General features: G+C 40.2%; 2 protein-coding genes across 2 annotated transcripts in view; one reads left to right on the top strand and one right to left on the bottom strand.

Annotated features, from left to right (window-relative positions):
- The window catches only part of LOC138616434 (sodium- and chloride-dependent GABA transporter 2-like), a 318,896-nt gene that overhangs the window by 150,925 nt on the left and 143,183 nt on the right, over positions 1 to 24,788 (bottom strand). The window lies entirely within an intron of this gene.
- Positions 1 to 24,788, top strand: part of ca16b (carbonic anhydrase XVI b) — a 94,900-nt gene that overhangs the window by 63,406 nt on the left and 6,706 nt on the right. Inside the window, exons 6-22 of the mRNA XM_069690667.1 lie at positions 2,723 to 2,789; positions 5,605 to 5,762; positions 7,078 to 7,270; positions 10,898 to 11,082; positions 13,841 to 13,949; positions 14,066 to 14,115; positions 14,218 to 14,962; positions 15,939 to 16,077; positions 18,812 to 18,903; positions 20,609 to 20,700; positions 21,755 to 21,851; positions 21,958 to 22,040; positions 22,401 to 22,535; positions 22,636 to 22,770; positions 23,679 to 23,851; positions 23,981 to 24,116; positions 24,519 to 24,665. Coding sequence (XP_069546768.1) covers positions 2,723 to 2,789; positions 5,605 to 5,762; positions 7,078 to 7,270; positions 10,898 to 11,082; positions 13,841 to 13,949; positions 14,066 to 14,115; positions 14,218 to 14,962; positions 15,939 to 16,077; positions 18,812 to 18,903; positions 20,609 to 20,700; positions 21,755 to 21,851; positions 21,958 to 22,040; positions 22,401 to 22,535; positions 22,636 to 22,770; positions 23,679 to 23,851; positions 23,981 to 24,116; positions 24,519 to 24,665 — 2,736 coding nt within the window. The remainder of the gene's footprint in view (positions 1 to 2,722; positions 2,790 to 5,604; positions 5,763 to 7,077; positions 7,271 to 10,897; positions 11,083 to 13,840; positions 13,950 to 14,065; positions 14,116 to 14,217; positions 14,963 to 15,938; positions 16,078 to 18,811; positions 18,904 to 20,608; positions 20,701 to 21,754; positions 21,852 to 21,957; positions 22,041 to 22,400; positions 22,536 to 22,635; positions 22,771 to 23,678; positions 23,852 to 23,980; positions 24,117 to 24,518; positions 24,666 to 24,788) is intronic.

Below are 24,788 nucleotides of genomic sequence, written 5' to 3'. Positions count from 1 at the left end.
TTGATTGGGTTTTTTTGTGTCACAGGGCAGCTTACTGAGATAAATTGTCCCCTGAAGATCTCAACACATAAGCTCTTAATGGGCAGGAATGGTCCTAATTAGTGCTAAATGTAAAAACAGCTCTGACAAATTCAGGGTCTGTCTCCGTGTTACACTAATGTCTATTAGCAGTATCTTTGCTGTTGATGTCAGGTGATCAATGCATGCTAACATTCAGCTTAATAGTACATAGGCAAGGGTCAGTTCTAAGGCAGAAGTAGGCTGGAATGGGGACACAGGTGTTTATAATGTAGGTCTACTCTCAGACAGTGATGAACCGTGTGTGTACAAGGACCTAAATGCCTCCGCTGGGTCCTGACAGCCCTATTGCTTACTGCAATTAGCACCACCATACACAATCCGCTGAATAGGAGTTTACAGTGTGAGGGTTTTTAAGCGGGCACACACACATTGGCTCAGATTTACCATTTCTAATCAATGAGGAGAGTTCTTCCTGTGCTCCCCAAAGGCCTATTAATGGGCTCTAAGGTGTGCATATTATCCACATTCAGCATTCAGTTCCACACAATTATTCTCTTTGAACTGACCTGAATTAATGTTGAGCAGGGGAAGCATTGGTCCCTGCATCCCAACAATTTTTTTGTCCAGTCTTGTCTCTTAAGTAGGATGTTGGCAATTTTGTAAAATGTGGGGCTGAACATTATTGTCAATCTATAGTGATTGCAAACAATTACCTGTAGGCCTATCAGATAAGCAAGTAACCATCACTGGTGATAGTCCTCTGGAATGAGGGGGCTTGTATGGTAATTAAAAACTTCAAAAAGTCATCGATTGTAAAAGTTGGAAAGACATGAAATCTCAAAGTAGTTGGAGAATCATGGTATCAGTTCAAAATGTGTTTTTTTTCTTTTTTTTTCTTCAAATGACTCAATTGATCTACTTTTACTTTAACGTACTCTCACAGCAGGCAAGCACTACCTTGTCTGGATTGAGCTACATTTCAGGTCATGGACCACACACTAACAATATATGCTATGTTTTGTAAAGACTGAGGAAAATGTGGATTCTGTGGAAAGATGTTTGGCATTTGGAAGAAAGGAGAAACCGCTCTGAGACAATTTACTGTGAATGTATCATTTGTACATCGCAGATCCAATGTTAACTGAAAGAGTTTTAAAAGCATTGAGTCCTCACCTAACCTGTGCTTTAGCAGATATCGAGCTATTTTAGTCATTATTTCTTTCTTTTGAGCCTTGTTACATTTGAAAAGGCATTCTCTTTATCTTGTTGTCTCGCAGCTGTGCACTAACATTTTTTTCTCTTGCTTTGTCCATAAATTTTACATTATTGAAAGAGATCCTCATACCCAAGTGGAAATTATATCAGACAAACACATATGTTTTTGTTTGATCTAAAGCCGTTACCGATATCTGTAGTGTTTTTAACTGCCTTTAATAAGAAAATGTGCGTCAAGAGAAACTCTCTAAAGGGGTATGAAGTCTGAAACTAGATAATTATCACATAAAATATGATATACATACTTTACAAATATTACTTTTGAAACCCCGTAATTTGGACTCTGTGTTAAAAGGGCCACAGACTTACTTTGCACTTTAATGTAGTATCTGAATGTGTTGAAGCGAATAGCCTGAAGTGCAAAAAAGGGTGAATCTGTCCAAATACTGTTGGGCTCCAGATGGAGACACATCCTACCATGAGGTACAGTAGCTGCAGTATTGCTGCTGGGCTTATGCCTTACTGCTGCTGTTTGCAAAACTGGTGTATCACTCCTCACAGTGAGGAGACCCGCTGCAGTCTGTTACCAATCAAACTTCAATTTTAGATGCTATATCCACAACCTAAGTCCTAACAGCAGGTGATACTGTACAGGGTTTTCCAGCAGCATTTTTAAAACACAACCTTGAATGCATATGTTGTAGTTGAAATATAATTTATAGTTTGCTTTAAATCTTTAAATTTGGAAACAGGAGAAAATAACTAGATCCGACTGTTTAACAAAATATCAAATCATTGCACTATGTACATGGCAATTTTTGTGGCAAATTTATTATAGATTCTCTTCACATGCATAGAAATCATAGGCTTGTTTATGACAGCTGGTGAAAATCCATCGGCCAAATGTACTTGCACCCAGACAGCTAGCGGCCACATAGCTTTGGAGGTCACACTGCACATACGGTATAACAGCGACAGAAAGATACACACCCTTCAGATCTATCACATGTATTTAGTGTCAAAAAGCACAATAAAAGTAAACATATTGAAAGCAGAGTTGTGATCGGACAAACCGTTTTGAATTATATTGTTTATTTGGGGAGTGCACCTATACAGTCTAAATATAATATAATTTATGTTTCACCATTAATGAGAAACATAATGTCATGGTAACTGGTTGAAGTGTAATGTTATTATTATTATGAATTATATTGTATACTGCTGTTCAAGATAAGAAATTGTACATGGACTGGAAAAAGACCACACAGCTGCATCAACCGATATAATCTCACCCAAAACTATCCTTCTAAACGTCACGATAAGAATAGATGGTATTAGGTATTATATTGTATTGTAAAGATGTTGCTCTTTTATATCCATATCCTTTTTTCTGTTCATATTGATGGTCTTTTGGTATTATATTTAGATTATTGTATTGGTCTCGTAATCCCTTTTGTAATCCGCTGTCTCTTGACATTTCCTGCAGCTGGGGCAAAAAGACAATCCAGCTGTGGACCCCATCATCCAGGGATTGAAAGGAGTAGTTCATCATGGTAAGTAATATCAAAGTAACCCTTTATAAACTGTTTCATGTAGACCAGGGATCTCCAACCCGCTCACAAGCTACCAGTAGCTCGTAATTCATGGGAGGTTTGAACAATATGCAGAGGTTCCCATACATAGACTCACTTGGGTGGGCCGTCCAGGTATATTGATGGCCGTCCAAGTATATTTGGTTGGCAAACCATTTCAGCATTTTTTTATTCATTTATGTTTTAACCTATCCGAGAGAAAGACGCTGTCAACGCGATTGATTAACGGGTGGACAGTCTCCCCTCGCTCCCTTCACGTGTCTGCCTCACACCGTGTCAGTGCAGCAGAAGTTGAGCAGCAGAGACTCTTGCACTGACCCTCCCCCACCCTTTTTTTAAATATTTTTATTACAGATTTTGTGATTCAAAATGTGTATGATGAGTATAATTTTTTTTTATTGTTCACATAAAAGAAGCTTATTCAGCTGATGGAACGCAGCTATGTGAATAAATGTTACTAAACATGAGTAGCGCTCGGACACTTTCATTTTGAAGTAGATCTCGGGGGATAAAAGGTTTGAGACCTCTGATGTAGAACAATAATATTTATTTGGGGAGTGCATGTCCATAATCTATAAACATATAGATATTCTTTTGTTTTTCTGCAAATATATTTTTATGTCATTCCAAAATCTTCTCATCACAAAACATCACAGTGGGAATTAAGTTGATCTCTAAAAAGCAATTGACCCTCACAAAATCCCTGCTGCATCTGCTGTTTTAGTTGAACCTATAGGTAAAGCCCTTTTTACAGTGCAGACATAGTGCTCCTCCCCGCATCCATAAAACAAATATTGGTGGTCTTGTATTCATCTGCTTAAATATTGGGTGTCATTTTCTTTCAATTACCAAATTAATATAAACACAAGATATGAGCACAGTTTAACTTCAAAAGGAGGAAAAAAAATGGCCAGGTACTGCTTCTCCTTTACTTGTGTAGCTCCACAGTAGTAGACCTCCAAGGAGCTTCACAGAGACGGAACTATTAATTACATCTGAGCCTCAATTAAGACAACCCTCTGTTTTAGCTTCACTCAGACGTACATGTATATGCTTTCATGGACTGAGGCTCCTACAAAGGCTCATATTCACTTTTGAACTATTAATGCCTTGTGTAGTGTGCCATGTCACAATTCCTCATTACATATTGTCTCAGATTACTGCTGCTGGGCTGGCCTCTCTGGATGCATGGATTGTGTAGCCCGTAAGTGAATGCATGGATTATGCAGTCCATAAGCACATGTTTTAGCACAACTGTGTAATCCTTTACTGCAGATGGGGACACAACAACTCTGTTGACACGGACGCATATGGCTTGTTTTACAACCTGCCACTGACGGTCTTTTTGTGAGCACAAACGTGCACTGACAAGGACATGAAAATGTATGAGAATATATAGAACTCTGGAGTAATTGGTCTGTACTCATGCTGGTTTCACAAGAGTAGTGCTGCACTGAGTCTCATTATAATTTAACTGTACTTTCTTAAGATAGAAATTTGATGTTGGACATTGTGTGCTAGTGAAGTTATAACATTTTGCATTATGCACTGGGGTAAGAAATTATTTGCTGCTTGTTAAAGCAAACGTCTACGGGGAAAAAACTCGCCACCACTGAAGATCACTAGAAAATGTTTGTGGCCTCAAAATCAGGAAATGGGTCACTTTTTTTTAAACTTGTTTTTTCAAATTTGTTTATCAGAGATTTTTAAAGTCTACTTTTCATTTTCTTGTATACCCTTGATGACGACAGGTTGCCAAACTGAAAACTGCTATACAGCTGCACAGATGACCATGTTAGCGCCACAGTATCTCATTTCCCGGAGAAAGAGAGCTTGGTGTGGGTGTGGTGGTTTTTGGACTCTCTTCCTGTTAGCTGCTAAATGCTCCTCGCCTCCTCCCCTGTTAGGATGGTTGGTTTTCCACGAGCTCGTTATCCCACAGTCATCCATCCATCAGCATCTCGGCGGCCCATGAGCGATAGGGCACGTACACTGTCTGAAGACAGGGGGAAGAAAGGCTGTGCATACTGAATTTGACTCCAAGTACAGATGAGGCATGGGGCGAGACTTCCCGTGCCTCAGTAGTCTAAATACAAACCACACCCCAAAACTCTGTTTCTTTTTAGATAAGGTCATGAGCTGTGAGAGATTAGATATGACAAAAATGCTGCTTTATTTAGGTTTTTCTCATCATAATTCAAGGAAAAAACAAACCCACTTGTGTAACCCACACAGTAGATTTGCAAGAGATAATATTCTCGTGGATAAATGTTGCTTTTTTTTGGGGGGGGGGGGGTTGTGTTGTTTTGTTGCTCTGTTGCTCTGCACTGCCTTGTCTGGTTCTGATCAGGGGATAGAACAGATCTGGTAATCATTGGGATCTGTTTTAAACCCTGTGGTCCATACCGCAGTTGTTACACGGAACAGAGCACCCTACCACCCAGCCACAGATCAGCTGTCAGAGCTGGCCATTTTATCAGACTCCCCTCCCTTTGCTCCTCTCTCAGCCCATCCGAGTGCAGAGATCTGGCCAGAGTGATAACAAGTGGTGAGGCTTTTAACTAATGCCATTCCACTAGTGGAGATTTCAGGAAAGCCATACAAATGCCACAGAGCGAGTGAAATGAAACAACCTTGTTAATGTTGATGTACATTTAACTTTAAGATATGCAGGGTTTTTAGCCGAGCATTAAGGAGTGAAAGATGTGATATTTTTGTGCTGGTCAGCACACTGTGCTCCACGTGTTAACAAGATTTGATCCGATGCTTTTCCCAGAAAAGGAGACCAACCTCAGGTCATTCATTTTGAGGGACCTGCTGCCATCGTCGGTGAACAGTTACTACCGATACACCGGCTCTCTGACCACTCCGCCCTGCAGCAAGGTGGTGGAGTGGATCATCTTCTCCAGGCCCGTATATTTGTCCCACCCACAGGTGCGTCCACCCCACAACACCCGCCCCCCAACACACACACACACACACACACACACACACACACACACACACACACACACACACACACACACACACACACACACACGCGCACACAGACAGCTTTGTTCTCCACGCACAGTCAGATCCCATTTGTGCACAGTCTGTGGATCACTTGCTGTCCCACAGTGTCAACGCACATGCATTTCTTTCTCCCTCATCTTCCTTTCCTCCTTCTTCCTTTTTCCCTCGTTCCTTTCTGGCTCCTCTGCATATGAAACCGGGACTGCCTATATAGAGGAGGATTAAGCAGGAAGAGGGAGCCAATTACTGGCATTTGAATGGTCGTAATTGTGAGGAAGCACTTTTACATATCTCACGCTGTTGGTCTGAGACAGCGACTATAGGCTCTTAAATAAAATACTGCTTTACCTGATGCTTGGGTATCATAGTATTGCAGTTGTTCAAGTTAATCTATTTAAATGGTCATTCATTTTAATTACTGCAGTAACAGTATGAAGTATGTTCAGTGACAAAAGCACTCACCTATGTGCTTTACATTTTGCCTCCAAATGCTTTTGCTGTTTGTGATTCTGAGAGATAATACATGTCAAATCATGCCTCATGCTTTTTGCTGATCCCATACAGTCCTTCGCTGCATCTTTTATACATACAATCCTTGAGTTACCCAGCTGCATATCCCCCAGAGCATTCTGTTCTGTAAAAAATTGCAGGGCTCAGTGGAATTTCTATCAACTTGCAAGAAGACAAATCTTTTGTTCAGAAATGACTTCTGCTGCAAGAATATTGACCACCTCTACAGCGTTTGTGACGCTCACAGATAGTATTTTATGAACCCGTAATTCATTTCTCCAAGCACGCATAGGACACATTGATTCCACAGTATCTGTAATGTGTAGTCATTACTGCACACGGCGGGAGATCATTCATGGCAATCAATGGCCACAAATTTGCCCCATTGAGAAGTTACAGTCCAGTAGGTAGCCAGGATGATGAGTGAAGTCGTTGCCTGCTGGTGCCTGTGGTGTTAATGTTTCTTGCAAATACTGCTCTCCACTTGTGAACCTTCAGCCACTGGCAAGTGACTACAAATACAGTCCTCCATTATATATTATACTTAACATATGCACATACTCACACACACACACACACACACACACACACACACACACACACACACACACACACACACACACACACACACACACACACACACACACACACACACACACACACGTATAGTAACATTAGCACTTAAATGTCCTTTAATAGCTATTGTCTGTTTCTTTCCATCTAGCTGGAGGCTTTTTACTCCATCTTTACGACGGAGCAACAGGACCATGTCAAGTCGGTTGAGTACCTGAGGAATAACTTCAGGCCCCTGCAGGACCTGAACAATAGGGAGGTTTTTAAGTCGGCCGTAAAAGACGCATGGCAGAAAGATTTGACTGATATCCTGGGAAGCCCTCAAAGCACTGAGGCTTCAAGAGGTAAGTTATGTTTTCAGTATAATTTCCCATTTTCTCTATCATTTGTGCTACAGAACAAAATCAGTTTAACCCAGGGAGCTCCAGTAATTATAATTATTGCTTACTATTTCATAAGCTCTTGTGAATTGTGGCCTAAATTATTAGGAGTAGAAAGAGTTTGCTGTAAACTGAGGGCATAGTCATTAATATAACAGTTAAGTTTGGATTAGTATTGCAAAATTCATTGTGATGGCCAAGGTTATGTCAGAAACAAGCGAACGCCACACACCATACAAAGCTAATCAATATATATATGGCAGATTGGTAGATTTTATTAGCGATATCTAACTAGCTAACAATTAATTAATTAAGCTAACAATAGTCTTTGGAGTTTTCTGAGCCAATTCTGGAAGCTTAGGAGATCAGCATGCATTTATAGGACCCAGCTTAATTTAGTCAGTCAGTAAATATAGTAGGACCATAGAAAGTCATTGTTTTTTTCTCTTTTTTTAGCAAGGTAGTAGTATCTGACAGAGCAAATTGTCTAGTGGTTAAAAACGATAGAAATATGTCAAAATTCAAATTTCAGGAGATTTTGGGTAAAACTTGGCACATCCTCTCAATGTTACAACTCATTTTTCAATGAACATATTATTGCCAAGCACAGACCTCATGCAAGGATCGATCAGAATACTTGTGTTTGTCCTTCTGTTTTTCAAGTGTGCATATTGCCGCTGTTGCTGTAACAAAACGGTACAGGAACTATGGAAACTAATGAGAAAGGCTGCTGCTCCTTAAAATGGTGTTGTTGGGTGTCTGGCTGGGAGAATTGATTGAGAATGCTTGTGATGAAGTTGGAGCACTCTCACAGAACTGATCAGCAATCATCATTAATATGTGGCAAAGCTAAAATAGACCCATACAAATTAAGTTGTGAAATTGCTTTTGTGGCATTACGTCGGTCGGCAGAATGGATGTAGACCAGTGTCTGTCCAATTTTTTTTCTGCTTCCCCTCCCTTTTGCTTCTTTTCTCTTTGTTCCTTTCTTTCATTTCCATTTCTCTGTGTTATAAGAATCTCTAAGTGATTGTGGGCTCTGGGAATAAATAGTGTACATCTTTTCTTCAAGGGCGACATCTGTCAAGGTTGCGTTATAGGGCAAATCTTTGTCCACGCACAATAAATGATGGCTTGTTAATGTTGTGAAAGCCAGGGCCGCACCTTGACTAAATGTTTCATCGCTGTGGTTTTCATAGTTGTTTGTTTGTTAAAGATGCAGACTTTTAGATTCAAAATACAGATTGCGGATACGTTTGTGTGGTGGAGATTCATTGTTTGTCCAATAGCAATGACAAGATATAGTCTTACTGTATGTCTGCATGTGTAAGGAGCAGCTCTATTGAATTCTGATTTACTCTACCCTATGTTTAAAATGTAATTAATTTGGTTACTGCTGATATTACTTTTCTTTTTTTTTTAATTATCAATTGGCTTGTAGATTATTTTCTCAATTAATTGATTGCCCATAAAATGTCAGCAAATTTAAAAAAAAATCCTCATCAAAGCTTTTTCTAGTCCAAGGTTATGTCTTCAACTTATTTTTGTTGTCATTTACATCACTAAACTAAAAAGTTTGAATGTGCAGAGAAATGAAATGGTAAAAAAGCAGCAACCTTACAGTGGTACAGTTGGAACCAGTGGAAGTTTAGCTTTTTCATTGCAAAATTCTTCAAACAGGCAGCTGACTAATCAAAGCAACAATATTAGGTTTAAAATTGTTTGTTAAGTGTTGAGACTGTGGTGGTTGCTGTAGCAAGAGTCAAATATCACAAAAACAAGTATGGTTGTCACTGTGTTCACACACATAACTTCCTTTTCTTGCATAGTTCTTAAAATACCAGTTTATGTTGAAATCAGACACATTTCTTGCTTTGTGTTTTGAGTGAAATTCCTGTTTCTCCATAATTCCAATTTCTGCACACATCTGCTTTAAAACATACGGCACAGCCTTTAGAAGCGAGACGCAGTGGAACTGCTGTTTATTGACAACAGTCAATTCATCACGTTCATGGTAGAAGCTGCCAGGAGAAAGATTCATGCTCTGCTCTGACTGGTATTGCAGACTGAGGTGGAACTTCCATGATGCCAGTTGTGGGAGGTTACAGTGCATATATACACAGATAAATATGATTTTATTTTTTTTCGAGTCACGAGCATGTTGAGAATTTTTCCACTGATAAAACATTATGTACATTTGATTCGGTATATTCACTATGTAAATAATAGTGTGCAAAGTTTTAGTTTTCACTCGAACCTGAGATAAACTGACAAAACCTACTGCAACCATTTCAGAGAAAGCACAGATTAATTTCCCAGCCAATGTGCCATGAGGTTTGCATAAAATGAATAATGTCTGTAGATCATATCATGGCCGTCATGTTTATTCATCAGTAGACCACATGTAAAAAAAAAAAAAAAATGTGCCTAGATATTCAATTTTTTTTAACAAACATAAGAATTGCAGCAATACTATATCGCAAGATGCAAAACAGGAGTTTATGAGATGGTTCCGAGGTTAGATGTCAAGGTTACTAGTACACCAGTGTTGTATTGTGAAAAGGAGGATGATTGTCAGATACGTACTGATGCACACACTAAAAACAGAGTGACATCTTCAGCTGTTATTAAATGATTGTTGAGCTGCTGAAGCTGTCAGCGAACATCCGACAGGTTATAATGCATTTCGCACCTGTCACAGCTAATCAACACCCCAAGATTTTCTTCATATTGTTTTTTCCCCTGTGTTCCTTTGACTGATTCCCTCCCACCCTGTCTCCCTCTTTCGCTTTCACATATCACGGTGCCTAATTTGCGTCATAGCTTCACTGTGTAAATGGGGAAAACTGAGGTGACAATTTCAATTTGGCAGAAACTCTGAGAGCACATAATCATTTGACACTAGTTCCTGATTGCTGTTGCCCTGATGTGCTGAGAAGCATGTCCAGTTTGTCCCTTCCTCATACTGATGGATCCCTGAGTAAATATACATGCTGCAGGCTGCACTGCCACCTTGAGGCTGATTCACAGATTTTCTTTCATCCTCCTCATGCATACTGTTTAATCTTCCTCAGATTAATTTGCAAATTAATTATGGACACAGTGTTGTTGTATTATCTGTACCACATATTTAGCACTCTGCCTGGCTGTTTGATATTCTGCCTGGAATTTCCTGCAGTGTTCTGGCATGAAGAAGGCTCAAGAGTCCAGATTGACAATCTACACTGACACCCGAGGTTGTGTCTGACCCCAGTCAAGCCTTCAGGAGTGTTTTTGTTATTGAGATACTGTATTTTCTCACACCTTTAGAGATTTGTCAAGTGGAGATGGCTTTGAGCCAAGTCAGCAGGAGTCAGTAATAATAGGCTTGTTAAAAGGAAACCTATATTCTGCCCACACACACACCAACAGACACAAATACATGTGGTCAAGCAAGCAGTCCTCCCAATTACAGCCCTCCATCTTCAACCAGCTGTATTCAGTCTGAGAAAGAATGACGCCGCTATTTTGTTGTGTTCTTTTTCTTGTTAGTCATATATCTGTTCATGCTGCCTTGTTCTCATACCCTTTATTTTCGTTTTGGTCTTCTAGTGTGCAGCAGTGCCCCAGTGAGCATGAAGATCCAGCCACTGAACCAGACGGCATTGATGGTGAGCTGGGCGCGCCCTCTGACAGTCTACCACCCACCCATCACCAGTTACATGGTGTCCTACAGCTGGGTGAAACGTGATGTTGCTGATGAAAAGACCTTCGCCAAGACGGGGGACCAGAGCATGGTGAGGATTATCATAACAGACCACAGCGGGGCTGTTCAGATCTTTTTCTTTCTCGAAATTGATTTTAATATTTTCTCTCCGTTGTTTAAACAGCTCTGATTGGTTTACAGAGCCTCAGATGTATCTGTCAGGATCAGAGGTTGGCTGGATCAGTGACAGTGTGTATAGGTGGTGACAGCTTGAGATGAACTCTGCATGTGGCTGTTGGTTGATATGAGGGCCCAGACACTTCCTTGTCACTCACCTGTCTAAGAATAGACACGTAGACCTGTCACAGACATTGACGAGTCAAACTGATACATGTAGAAAGAGCAATGTGCACCTGTGGCCTTTCTCAAGATTTAACATTTTCTATCTTCTATTTGTTTACTTTTTGCAGTCATTTAAATTTAAATCAGTCTCTATCAGGTATCAGTGAAATAGGGTCAAAAAGTAAAGACAAATAAAAGCGGAATAAACTAAATAATATACATGTGCTTTCATTTCACCATTTTAAAAACCGATAGTAATTTGAAAACGTCAGTTCTGTTTTTCAGGCAGCAGAGGCAGCTCTTTGAACACAAACGTCTTTGAGTAACAAATGCAGAGCAAGTGTAGTCCCTTAGATCTCTGATCTACTGATCTTATTATTAAGCTCAGCTGCCTTAAACATTGAGTTTCCACTTCACTTTTTACTGAATCTTTCCAGCACAAATATTCAGTGTGTCTTCAGAAAGATATCTTCTCCCCGCAGGAGGCTGCACCTACAAGGCTGTTCTTTTTCACACTATATATTCTTCTCCCCAGTCACATTCCTTTCCATTTGTGGGAATCCAACACCCAACTGTGCATCTCTTTTAAAGCCCACTGACCCCCAGCTGTCTTGAAAGTCTGCATGACTGCCTCTTTAGATATAAACAGTGCAGGGGCAAAAGACTCACCCACTGGTCCAGACACCGGGATCAGTTCCCGCGTGGCACTACTTCCCCCAGCCTGGCCATGCATTCCAATAGACACTGTTGTCATTGTCAAAGGCTTGGAAGCTGATGGGGGAATTTTGCACTAGTAACTCCTACTTGGAGTAGGTAACTGCACAGAGGGGGTCGGATCTGAAGGAAAGAGCTAGCTAATCCTTTAAGGTAATAACCCCCTCCACTCGAGAGTGTTTGATTTACTTTGATGTTTCACCTTTGCTGTGCATAATGATGTATGTGGAGAGTATGACACTTAAAAGCTATTTTTACATTCATCTGGTCACATTCTACAAGATGATTTTGTTTAATTGCAGCTAGTTTAGACGCAAATTGTGGTCAATTATGCAACTCGCATGTACACGTAGGAGGGCCTTTCAGTGATTGAGGAGACATGCTGTGTTCAGCAGTTACACTTTTGAAAATTACATGATTTACATATTCATAGATTCTGGGAGAGAGGAGAAGATGGAATTTTGAGAATTTGTAACCAGGTAATTTAACTATTTTGTGGAAAAACATTTCAGACACGAATCATTATTCCATGCAGTTTATCTTAATCCGGTATGTCCTAAAACATGCCTGCAGGGGATCTTTACCTTAGAATCTAGTGACTGAAGCTTAAATATGAAGGACAAGCAAGTTGAAATGAATGTGCAATCATGCCTCTGCAGTCAAGGGCTGCCTCACAAGTGAAACTAGTGCTATCTTCAGCTAAAGACAGATTCATATTTATTTCTTCTCCTTTGGATTATTGCAGCTCATTTTACTCTAACACTCCTCAAACATTTGTGTCTCACTTGCAGCTTGTTAAGAAACCTGCCATAATGGTTATTTCTGATGTTAAAAATTGAAACCATTTCACTTGCGACCTCCTTCTGCTGGTTGTTCAGGTATCATTCTGCAACATTTACTGACCTTTTAGCTTTCTATCAACCATCCGGCACTGCGGTCCTCTGGCACAGCTGTCACATATCTACAGTCTAGTCTTTATTTTCTCTATTCTTCTATATGACATACAGGACGACAGAACATTCTCTATAATGACTGCTATGTTGTGGAAAAACATGCTTTGGTGTTAAAAATTTTTTTGGAACATATTAAAATATTATTAAAACCTTTATTTGAGCTTCAGGTTGAATTACCCATGATCTGACTGTTAAAACTTGTTTAGCTTGTGAGGTTACTTGTTGTCTTTAACAGTTTTTGAATTGACTTTTTTTAAAGAATGCATTCATGTAAAAATATGATTTATTTGTAATCATGAAATATCTTGATGTTTCATTTGGACCAATTATGATTTTACTTTTGTTTCCAATTGCTGACTGAAAGAAGGATTACTGTGTCCATGTGGTACTCTGCCTGCGTATTTACACTCTATTAATACAGTCCATCAGTCTCCTCTGACAGACAGTATTCTGTCTACTTCTCTCTCTCCGCTGTCAGCCCTTCTTATTTCGCCCACTTCATTTCCATTTCAATTTTCACTTTCCATCTTGGGATACTTTTATCTGAATTATTTTAACTAGCTCTGCAACAGCATAGGCAATCACACATTCCGCTGACAATTTTAATATACGTAAAGCCACCTGCATACTGAAAAACACAATTAAATTAGATGGGAAATGAGGTTTGTAAAGAGCATCGAACTTGTGGGTCATAGATTGTTGACGGAACAGTAACATGGTATATCAATTTTCATTTTAGACACTGAGTTAACAGCAATCCATCTGTAGAAATGTATTTTCACTACTAATTCACTCTAATTTACCATATTTTTGCTAAATTATGTCTCTTTTCTCTTACAGAAAGCTGTCATCACCAATGTGTCCCCTGACATCCTATACCTGTTCAGAGTGCAGGCAGTATGTCAGCTTGACATGCGCAGTGATTTTAGCCAAACACTTTTGTTCAGAGGTACAAAACCCTTCAGCTATTAAGGCATCATGTATTTTAACTTTGTACCTTCTACAAATTATACACATATAATGGATTCATAAGTGCTTGCTTCGTCTCCCTCTTTTGTTTTCCAGCTAATACAACAAGAATATTTGAAGGATCTCGCATTGTGAAGACTGGAATGGTTAGTTGACCAGAAGATGGGAGTGTCAAATTTGATTAACATTTTAGTGACATTCATGTGGTACAGCTGGGTAATCACTTTTTCTCTGCCTGTCTCCCCCAGCCCACCATTTCACCAGCATCCTCAGCAGACATGGCTCCCATCAGCTCCGGTTCCTCCACTTGGACGTCCTCTGGTATCCACTTCTCCATTGTCTCCATGGCAACAGGGATGGGCCCGTCCTCTAGTGGTAGCCAAGCCACAGTGGCATCAGTCGTGACAAGCACCTTGTTGGCAGGCCTGGGCGTTGGTGGAGGGGTCATCTCTTCTCTGCCCAGTTCTGTTTGGCCCACACAGGCGCCTCAAGCCACTCAGAACCCAACACGTCAGTCTTCCCAGCCCGCAAAGTCCAGCACTGAGCAGGTGGGGCCTCAGGGCTCTGAGGCAGACAACCCAAATGAGGAGAATCAGGCTGCACGTGAGGGTGAAGAGGAGGAGGAGGAGGGTGACAGGGAGGGAGAGCAGGAGCACAGAGAGGATGAGAAGAAGAAAAAGAACAAGACTGCACCTGATAATGAGGAAAAACAAGGGAACAGCACTGTGGCCAAAGAGCCTTTAATCCCCACCCCCGCATCCACAGCCAAAGAGAAAGGAGAAGGGAAACCTACAGTTAGAGGTACCACAGTACCTGCCAGCACTGGTGATGACCGCTTGATCAACATGGAGAAGAAACCCACAGATGTAAATGCAGTTTCCACTCAGGAGCCCCGCAATGACAGTGCTGAGATGCAGATTCCCCAGAGCTCTACGCCGTCTCCAAAGATCAGTAGTGATGGGAAGATTGTGTGGCCTTTCTCTGTCCAAACCGGTAAGCAGACCTCTTTCTTTCACACAGATGGCACACTTTGATAAATCCCTTTCAAACAGAAAAAGTTCTTTTGAACCATCAGTAAGACGTGTTCTTTTATTGTCGGCTATCATACTAGGCAGGACGTCTCTCCAAAGCAGAATACTGTAAACACTACCAACAGTTGTGGAGCCCAGTTTAGTAGAACAAATAACTTGATTTAAGACAGTAACTACACTGCTTACCTACCATCTCAGTCAGAGACAAAGCTCCAGGCTTTTGTGTCACTAAAGCACAGAGGCCTGAAGGAAGAAATAGGGTGTTTGCCAGAGGGGCTCTGCCTCAAGGAACTCTTTTTACTGTATTTCAAAAGAGTTTGTTTCACGGGGGAGTGTTTATGAAGCCTTTTTTTTTTAACCACAGTTTTCACCATCACAATGTCAGAAATAGCAGGTCTTGCAAACATTGATTGAAAACTGTAATCAGGCAGACAGTATTCATGACATAGTCAGTGTTTTGCAAAGTTACTATTTGCACAAAAAAAGGGAACAGTGCTCATCTGAATCTGACACTTTAGGTTGAAAACATTATATTCTTCAAGTCATTTTCATCTCGAATGGTTTTCTGTTTTTTTTCTCTTTGTGATTTCACAAGCATTTGATGTGTGTGTTTTACCATATTACATCTATAGGCTGAATATTGTCAATGTTTGTTTTCTGGCCTCACTAAACTCAAGCATGTTGTCACAAACCATTTTGTGAACATAATAGAATGAATGTGGATAAATGTTTAGCCTTAGATATGTAGCGACCCTGTGTGAAATACAATGTTGGTGTCTGTTCGAGGGTGAAATCAAAGAGCTGTAAGCAACACACGGGCTCCACCACATTTTTATCTTGGATCAAAAACCATCAGCCATCAGAATACTTTTTATACAGGCACTTAAGCACTAGCAGATATGTTTTTACATGTAATGTGTGCATGTATTGTCTTCCAGACAGAACCATCTTGTCCAATGTGACAAGGACTTCTCAGACGGGGATGGGCAGGATGGTGTGGATTGTCCCCTTGGTGGTGGTGTCCGCTCTCACTCTGCTGTGCCTCATCATGCTGCTGATCGTGATGGTCTACTGGAGGTGAGAAACAGTTTACCTCACATAACCTCAGTCCAGAGGCATCATCTTGATAAGGGTCTCACTGCTATCTTTGTCAGAGGTATAAACCACTGTGCTGCCCCTCACCCACACTGGCTTCATCCCCATGTATTTTTTTAAACTCACATGTTGTGTTAGTGACAGTCCCACATGCATATCTGGATTTTCCAGTCTGCTCAATATGGTTTGGTTGTGTCTTGTCTTATCCACATGCATCACTCCTAACCAGTCTGGCAGCAAGGCTGCTTCCTTGCCTGCACTTTGTACATAAGGCCCATCATCCACCTGGGTGAGGGGCAGGAGACCTGAAGGCTCTGCAGTGCCAGCACGGGTCCCAGCTGTGTCTTCATCTGCTGTGCTAATTTCCAGCCACGCTATTCGAGCCCCAGTAATTACACAGGCCAGGCCTCTAGCACACGTCGTATAGTTAATGAGATACAAATAGCACTATGGACCATTTCCTCAGTTAGTTCCTTGCATATTTACTGCTGCTGCTTGCGTGGGATTTTATTTGTTTATATGTTGTTGTTTTTTGATAATATTTCAAATGTTTGATGAAATCTATGAATTATTTTGATTTGACAGCAAATGTTTATAGCACCTTTCTGTGGCAGATCATATGAGTGTGATATAAATAAAAGCCTGGCTATGAGCTCCATAGAAGTGTAATAAACAGTACCAAACATGCAGTTGGAAAAGAGTGACTGTCGTGGATCCAGCTGATGGATGAATTACTGAGAGTTGTGGTATTCGAGTAGAAAAGCTGGGGAAACTTTGGGACTAGAAATGGCCATGGCAGCTGTTGTTGTGACAACTCAGACAGTTCACAGACAATGCCTGTTTCCCCCGGGGGAAAAAGCCATGATGAAAGATAAAATCAACCCATTCACGCTCTCTTTATTCTTCATCCTCTGCGTAGTTTCTCTTGGTGACAGAGCAGCTATTAAAGCCGGTGAGTTTCTCTGGTGGCAGATGTTTTGGTCATTAACAACTTAATGCCACAATCCATTTGATTTGGAAATGCTCATTTAAAGATAAGTCACCAATGGACTTAACTATTAAAGCTTAATACCCTCAAATTATCTTTAGTTCGTTCATTTTGCTGGTTTGGTTAATCTTAGGTTATGAGCCTATCAACAGCAGAAATAATTGCTGGAGTTACGGTACACATCTGGAAGCCTCTGAGGCTGGAGGTGTTTATTCCAAACACAGATGTTTAACTGAGAACAAATCCAAACCCCTGTTAGTGACTCAGAGCTGCTGACACTGGTGTTGAACTGCTGGCCTCACTAGTTTTTTTTTATTTTAGTTTTTTTTTACCCGAAATCCATTCATAAAGCCCATTTCATCCCGGCTCCTGCTTCCTCAAAGCAAACTATTCTTCTGAGGCTGATGGAAAGAGTCAGGGAGAAGATGTTGAGGGCAGCCGGACCACATCTGCACTCAAAGACAGCCATTAGATAGATTGAAAGGATATGATGCAAACCGGGGGGAGCTCTCCTCCCCCATTTGTTTTTCACCCCTCTCTCTCTCTCTCTCTCTCTCTCTCTCTCTCTCTCTCTCTCTCTCTCTCTCTCTCTCTCTCTCTCTCTCTCTCTCTCTCACTCACTCACTCACTCACACACACACACACACACACTCTCTCTCTCTCTCTGTCTGTCTCTCTCTCACTTCCTACATCTTTTAAATGCAGTGCCACCTTTTTATATTTCACTCCATCTCTCCTTGAGAATGACTAGCATCTGCTCCCTCATCTGCATCAAGTACAGGTAGGATTAAATCTGACATATGTTAGCAGTGGAATGAAAAATGGGTTTTATATGCGTTCATTAGTATACCTTGTGTGTGAGAGGAGAAGGTGGATATGCAAGCTGCTCAGGCCATGAAAGATTACTCACTCACTGTTTTCAGTCATGTAAGAATTGTACATTTTTTTTGTACCTAAAGTAGAGAAATAGGTCTTGAATCTGGAATATATTGACCTAAAAGGAACACAACTGACCTTTTCAAAAATCTTTAATATCCCGAGAGAAGTTATTCTGTCAATATATATATATATATATAGATAGATGAATACATACATATATATACACGCGCACACACACAGTATCCTCTCTAATCATGGCTGCTTGCAGTTCTGCATTCTGTGAACTGCGGTGATTGTGTAAAATGTGTGTACAATTTGAGAGGAATTGTCAACAAGGGTTGTAAAATGTTGGATTTTGAAGCAGTAGGATTTATCCATCGGTAAATGCTAGATTATTATTTTATTTTTTTGTATTTTCTCCAGAAAATGCACCTTCATGTTGATTTTGTTGTCCTCAAAGTATTGTGGGACCCCTTAAAAGTGGCCCTGTGGAGGGAATCAGTCTTTGGAGTAGTTGTCTTCGGTTTGTGTTAAGAGTTAAACTTGGCACTGTGCTGCAGCGTGTCGCTTTCAGTTGTTTACCTGTTCCCTGTAGTCAGCTCAGACCATTTCCAGGAGCCGCTCAGTCTATCTGTGTGCGATCAGCTGTGTCCCAACTACTCTGGGGTTTTCATTAGCAGTTTTCTGCCGCTGTCATTCTATTCCACATTTGTATGCTGATGTTGACAGACCAGATCTGCGAACAGCCGGATAACAACTCCCTAATACACTTTACTGCATCAATTGTGCTGATAGTGTGTGGTTTCACTTTGCCACATTCACTGTACTTATCTATCTCTGTCCCTGTAGGAGATTTTTTCAGACAGCTCACTTCTATGTGGAGGAGAGCAACTCTCCACGGGTGGTGGCCAATGAGAATATCCCGGTCATCCCTATACCAGGTGAGCTATGGTTCCTATACTGGGTTAGAAAATGAATCTTTCTGATGTTTAAAAATATGTTTTTTGCCGTTTTCTACATCGGTGATTCAAACAGGCATATATGTATAATACTGTATGGTATGATATTGTACAAGGTGTACAAGTTCAATAAAAGATAGGTTGGATATTATGTCAGCTGTAATATAAAAACACTTTTAAGAGTGTAAAAACTAGATAGCATGCCAAGAAAAGAAGCTGAAGCAGTAAGCTTAAAGGTATTGTGTAAATGGTTAACAGATAGCAAAAAGTAACAGATAAATCTTCTAAGTAGTTTACTTAAAATGATGGATAACAGGTGAACAGCGAGCCGTAATAGAATAACAATTTAGTTTGCTAAACGTAATGCATAATTTGTTTAAAGGTGCAATTTATCTGGCTAAAAAATGTAAGCAGCCATTGTTGTAGATGCTCCAGTTCCTGTAACTGTTTTCAAGTGGATTCCTGTTTTACCTTGATGTCTTCATTTGCAGTTTCTGTTCATTTGCATGTGAATGACTCTGGAAACAGCTCAATAGAAGTTGTAGAACTGGCTTTTCTCAGCCCTTAATGTTCCAGGCAGCAGTGCAGGGCAGCTTGTCCATTTCTGACTTTACTTTCACACACAGTTGGTTAAAGCTCAGGGACATTTCAAGGCTGTGATATCATAGTTTAGTGTGCAGCTGAAGCTACTATTCACTCTGCCCCATATCTGCTTTCTTTTGTTCTTTCTTTCTCTCTCTCTTTCTTTCTTTCTTTCTTTCTTTCTTTCTTTCTTTCTTTCTTTCTTTCTTTCTTTCTTTCTTTCTTTCTTTCTTTCTTTCTTCCTTTTTTTCTTTCTTACTGCTGTAAGTTGAATGTGATGTGCTGGAAAATGATGACTGTGACTTTTATGATCTCACAGTTTGCATTACCTATCACTTGGTGTATATTTATAGATGTTGGTGTATATTTCTAATTGTATGAAATAGTGCCATAGGACATTCAGGCATACATGTGAGCATGCCTCTGTACAGTTTTATATCCTGTCAGGAAAGAAATGTGGCTAATCAACCTGAGTCTATTACAACTGCCAGCTCCTAAAGCCACTTTTCAACCAGAACCATTCTGATGAACTGATTAGACTGATTGAGAGTCTCTCGACAGTAATACAGAGGTACAGAGACACTTTGATAAATGACCAGATTAATAAATGAGAATTCACCTCTATGCTGTAACCACTGAGGCAAGTAAGAAGCCCACAGGCCCCAGCTGCAAGGCTGTATTAGTTAAGACATTGGCCAGCTTCAGCAGGGATGACAGCTGGGTCCCTTGCACTGTTGTCCCTGTGTGATGCTTACCAGCCTTATCAAAAATCCCTCATGTGTGATTTGGGTCTGAATTGGCTCAGATGAGACAGATGCTGCCTCCTATAAAAGCTCACAGTACCAAATATAGGTGTTTGTGATAGAGGTTAGTCTGTTAAAAAAATATATATATTTTCCAATCTTTTGGTTTTTCTATTTCTTCTTTAAGAAATGCTATCGGTTACTTATTTGATATTAGAAAACTATGCTCAAAGATAAATGACTTGGTTTGCGTGATAATAGACATAACAGGAAAACGTAGTGGCTACAAAAACAGTCCCTGATAATGCAGGATATGAACCACACTTTCCTGACTGTTATAATGTTGTATATTTCTCCTGCAGATGACATGGAGGCCATCCCTGTTAAGCAGTTTGTTAAACACATAATGGAGCTCTACAAGAACAACATGCAAGGTTTCGCTGAGGACTTTGAGGTACACTTCCAATGCCACTTGCTGATTGAATAGTTTTGTAGCACTGTTAACCTTCGCTATAAAGATAATGGTGCTTTTAGGTTGGAGATGAGTTCAGTTGGACAATTATGCGTCATGAATCTTTTCAAGCATTTTTGGTCTGCACCAAATTTCAAGTATAGGTTTTTCTTTTTTTTTTCACCCCAGCCTAAATGAACCAAATCAAATGACAAAATGCACTCAAGTCTATTTTAGTTGAACTAAACAGATCAGGTGTGAAATAAACATTCACACACTGCATAGAGAACATTTGTCTTGGTTTCGGAAGGTAAGTACTAATAAACTTCTGAGCACAGATTTTATGTTTCTATTGTACGTGTTGTTTGTAAATGGGCATGGGTCGGCCCGATGGTTGAACTTTATATTCTGCATGTGCTTGTGTGCAGGGTTTCACATTTTTAGCAGATGGTTGAAAGAAAGATGGAGAGAAAGACCAGGGAGACAGAGGTTAATTAGAGAAGGTCTGTCTGCTGGTTGACTGGATGAGAACACACTTTCTGTGTAACTAGGTTAAGAGAGGAGGCAAAAGCTTCACCCTCAGAGGATTCTTTCTAATTGGGGTCATTTGATGTGAAGCTTGTGTGCATAATTTTCAAATGCACCACAACGAAGCTGTGTTGGAAGTGATTGTATTTTTTGGGTGGGTGAATGCTCTGTGGTGCAGTGAAGAAGAAAAGAAGAGGGCTGTACGACTGGAGACTCGAGTTCAAGCCCAAGTGGCAGTAAGCATCTGCTCTGCTGAAGCGTTTTCGAGTGAGACTCTGAATCCCTGCTAGAGGTTCAGCTTCACAGTTCATCCTGAGCTCTGAGCTCCTTATGCAGCGAGGATATTTGAAAAAGAAAAAAAAAAAAAAAGTCTCTCTTTAAAAACCAATAGTGTCAAAAAAATAGCTGTTATTAATATAACACTGTAACAGTTTAAATAAATATAACTTCCTTACATGGGGTAATTCCATTAGATCTCCTTTCCCTGTTTAATCAAATCAATTTCTGACTATTTCTTCTCTCTCTCCAGGAGGTCCAACGCTGCACAGCCGACCTGAAAATCACAGCAGAACATTCCAATCATCCCGACAACAAGCACAAAAACAGATACATCAACATTGTGGCTTGTGAGTCAGCTGTAAAATCACATTCTCATGTCTACTGCTGTGGAATCCAACAGCCTTTTTATAGCAGGTTTTCATTCTTTTAATAATATGTCAATGCTTTCCTTAGATGACCACAGCAGGGTGAAACTACGAGCTTTGGCGGGGAAAGATGCCAAACATTCAGATTACATCAATGCCAACTATGTGGATGTGAGTTTTTACCAAACACTTGACATCGTTCAAGGTTTCATTTTCTTTAAGCAGGTTGTGGTTTGGATTTCAAAGCAAGCCTTAGTTGTAAAATAAATATTCAGGGTGCTAAATGCCATACTGACAGCTTTATTTGAAACATCAACTGAGGAATAAAGTCATAAAATCTACAGACGGTAATGAAAAGAAAATATATTGATTCATGCATAGATACTTGGGATTTCTGTCAGCTGATTGAGAGGATTTTATTACCTACCGATGTTTTGTGTCATATCAGTTATATCGGGAGTTGTGGGAAACTGATACCATATTGATTGCATCTTACCGGTAAACAATAATTTCACTTCACTACTGTTTCAGGGCTACAACCGGCCCAGAGCTTATATAGCTGCTCAGGGTCCTCTCAAGTCTACATTCGAGGACTTCTGGAGGATGGTGTGGGAGCAGAATACTAGAATGATTGTCATGATCACAAACCTCGTGGAAAAAGGGAGAGTAGGTTCACATCCATCTTTTACAAACTGAATATATGAAACAAACATGACTATTTCAGACAGGCTAAAATATCATTGATTTTATGCCTTGTGTCTTTCAGAGGAAGTGTGACCAATACTGGCCTACAGAGAACAGCGAGCAGTATGGAAACATTGTGGTGACGCTGAAAAGCACGACAGTACATGCGTGCTACACACTGCGCAGTTTCCTTATAAGGAACACCAAAGTTAAAAAGGTAACTAAGAGTCACACTTGTACTATAGTAAACTTTATTCCTACTGGTTGCACCTGCTTAAATGTCTTAACTATTGAAGAAAAAAAAACTCCAAATGTTTTAGAAGACCAAATAACGTATCTGCGGCTGTGACCTTTGTGTTTTGTAGGCCTGACAATCCCCATCAGAGAGTTTGTTTTGCGTTCAAGTATTCATGCAGTTTAGTATGGGTGGGCAATATCTGAATATTTCACTAACCTAACCCATGTTAGGTCAGTGATATTATTGAAGCTAAAGTTGCTGCTATAGTATTTTCAGTTTGAGGTATATTGTGATGTTTTTCTGGATTGTATTTTATAATCTTTCCAAAACTTTGATGAATACTCAGGTCACATATGTCGAGCATATTACTACCTCTTTAACTCTCAAAATGTAATGGGTCATTTAATAACTGTATAATGCTAGTCTTCTCAACTGGCACAGTCACAGTGGTAAATAGTTGTGTCAGACAGTTACTGGATATAAATATTTCGTACCAAGTAACCTTAATGTTACAAAATGTTTGTGTAATGCATCTCGTTATAGCTTAATGTAGGTATACTACAGTTTAGTATTTGTAAGCAGGTGACAGACTGAAATGCAGCTGTATAGATCTATAAACACATTTTATGTGTTTATTACTTGATAGTATTAGTCCTAAACTATAACATGCTGAAATACATACAGTATTTTGTATTAATACAAATATGTTTTGCTATATTATCATTCATGAACTGTTTATGAACCAGCCAATACCTATGGGCTCCTACAGGAAGAGTTGATAAATACATTAACACTTACAAATCTTTATATTCAGTGATATTTATGTCACCTGATTTGCTGCCTACATGTTCAGAAAGTAAAGCGTTACATCTGCTCTTATGTCTTAGGGTCAGAAGGGGAATCCGAAAGGGAAGCTCAATGAGCGCACTGTGGTCCAGTATCACTACACTCAGTGGCCTGACATGGGAGTACCGGAGTACACCCTTCCTGTTCTTACTTTCATCAACCGCTCATCAGCAGCTCGTACTGCAGACATGGGCCCTGTCCTGGTGCACTGCAGGTACATCATTATCACCGAGCCTCCCGGGCTAAATTAATATTACTTATGAGTGTTAGACTCATATTTGCTGAGTTAGTTAAAAGCTCCCTCTAGGGGCCTGCTTCTAATGTTTAGTGGTCTGCTCTTCAGTGCAGGGGTTGGGCGCACAGGAACGTACATCGTCATTGACAGCATGCTGCAACAGATCAAGGACAAAAGCACAGTCAGCGTCCTGGATTTTCTCAAACATATCCGCACACAACGCAACTACCTGGTCCAAACTGAGGTAAGAATCCCTAAATCCGTTACTTTGGGAAACTGGATTCATTCTGTAAAGGTCATCTGTGGCTAAAGATGGACAAGGAGTTATGAAAGCTATTCAGTTTTATAGTCTGAGCTCAGGTAAAGGTCACACTTGCTGCAATTTCAGTGCAACACAGAGTGCAAACTGTTATACACTTACCACAACACATGACCGTATAACACCAGAATAAGTCCAAACTGGCTGTCCTTAGGCCACTTTTTTTTTTTTTTTTTTAACTGGATTAGTTATATAATGATGTCTTTTATGTATTTGTTCATTCATTTATTTCAGATAAAAAGTGAAATAGATAGATATCTAGATATAGATATGTGTATATATACACATTGTATACCTAAAAATTCTAAACCTTTCATCTCTCCTTAGGAGCAGTATGTTTTTATCCATGATGCTCTGATGGAGGCCATCCTGAGCAGAGAGACAGAGGTGCCTGCCTGGCAGTTGCACAGCTATGTCAACAGCATCCTCACGCCCAACTCAACAGGCCGCACACAGCTGGAGAAGCAGTTCAGGGTGAGTAAACCTTCTGGGAGTCTGACTGGTCCAGTTAGACAAGCTGTCACAGAGCGTGCAGTGGCACCATCAGCTGAATTTGAGGTGGTCTGTAGATCAGAAGCTTGTTAGCAATATGCACAG

This window comes from Brachyistius frenatus, unplaced genomic scaffold (assembly GCF_029030835.1).
Source record: "Brachyistius frenatus isolate BFR_SWC_R1_liver_20210118 unplaced genomic scaffold, ASM2903083v1 Contig_10, whole genome shotgun sequence".
Lineage (NCBI taxonomy): Eukaryota > Metazoa > Chordata > Actinopteri > Embiotocidae > Brachyistius > Brachyistius frenatus.
The sequence above is the reverse complement of the archived record's forward strand: the minus strand, read 5'-3'. Positions and strand labels throughout refer to the sequence as shown.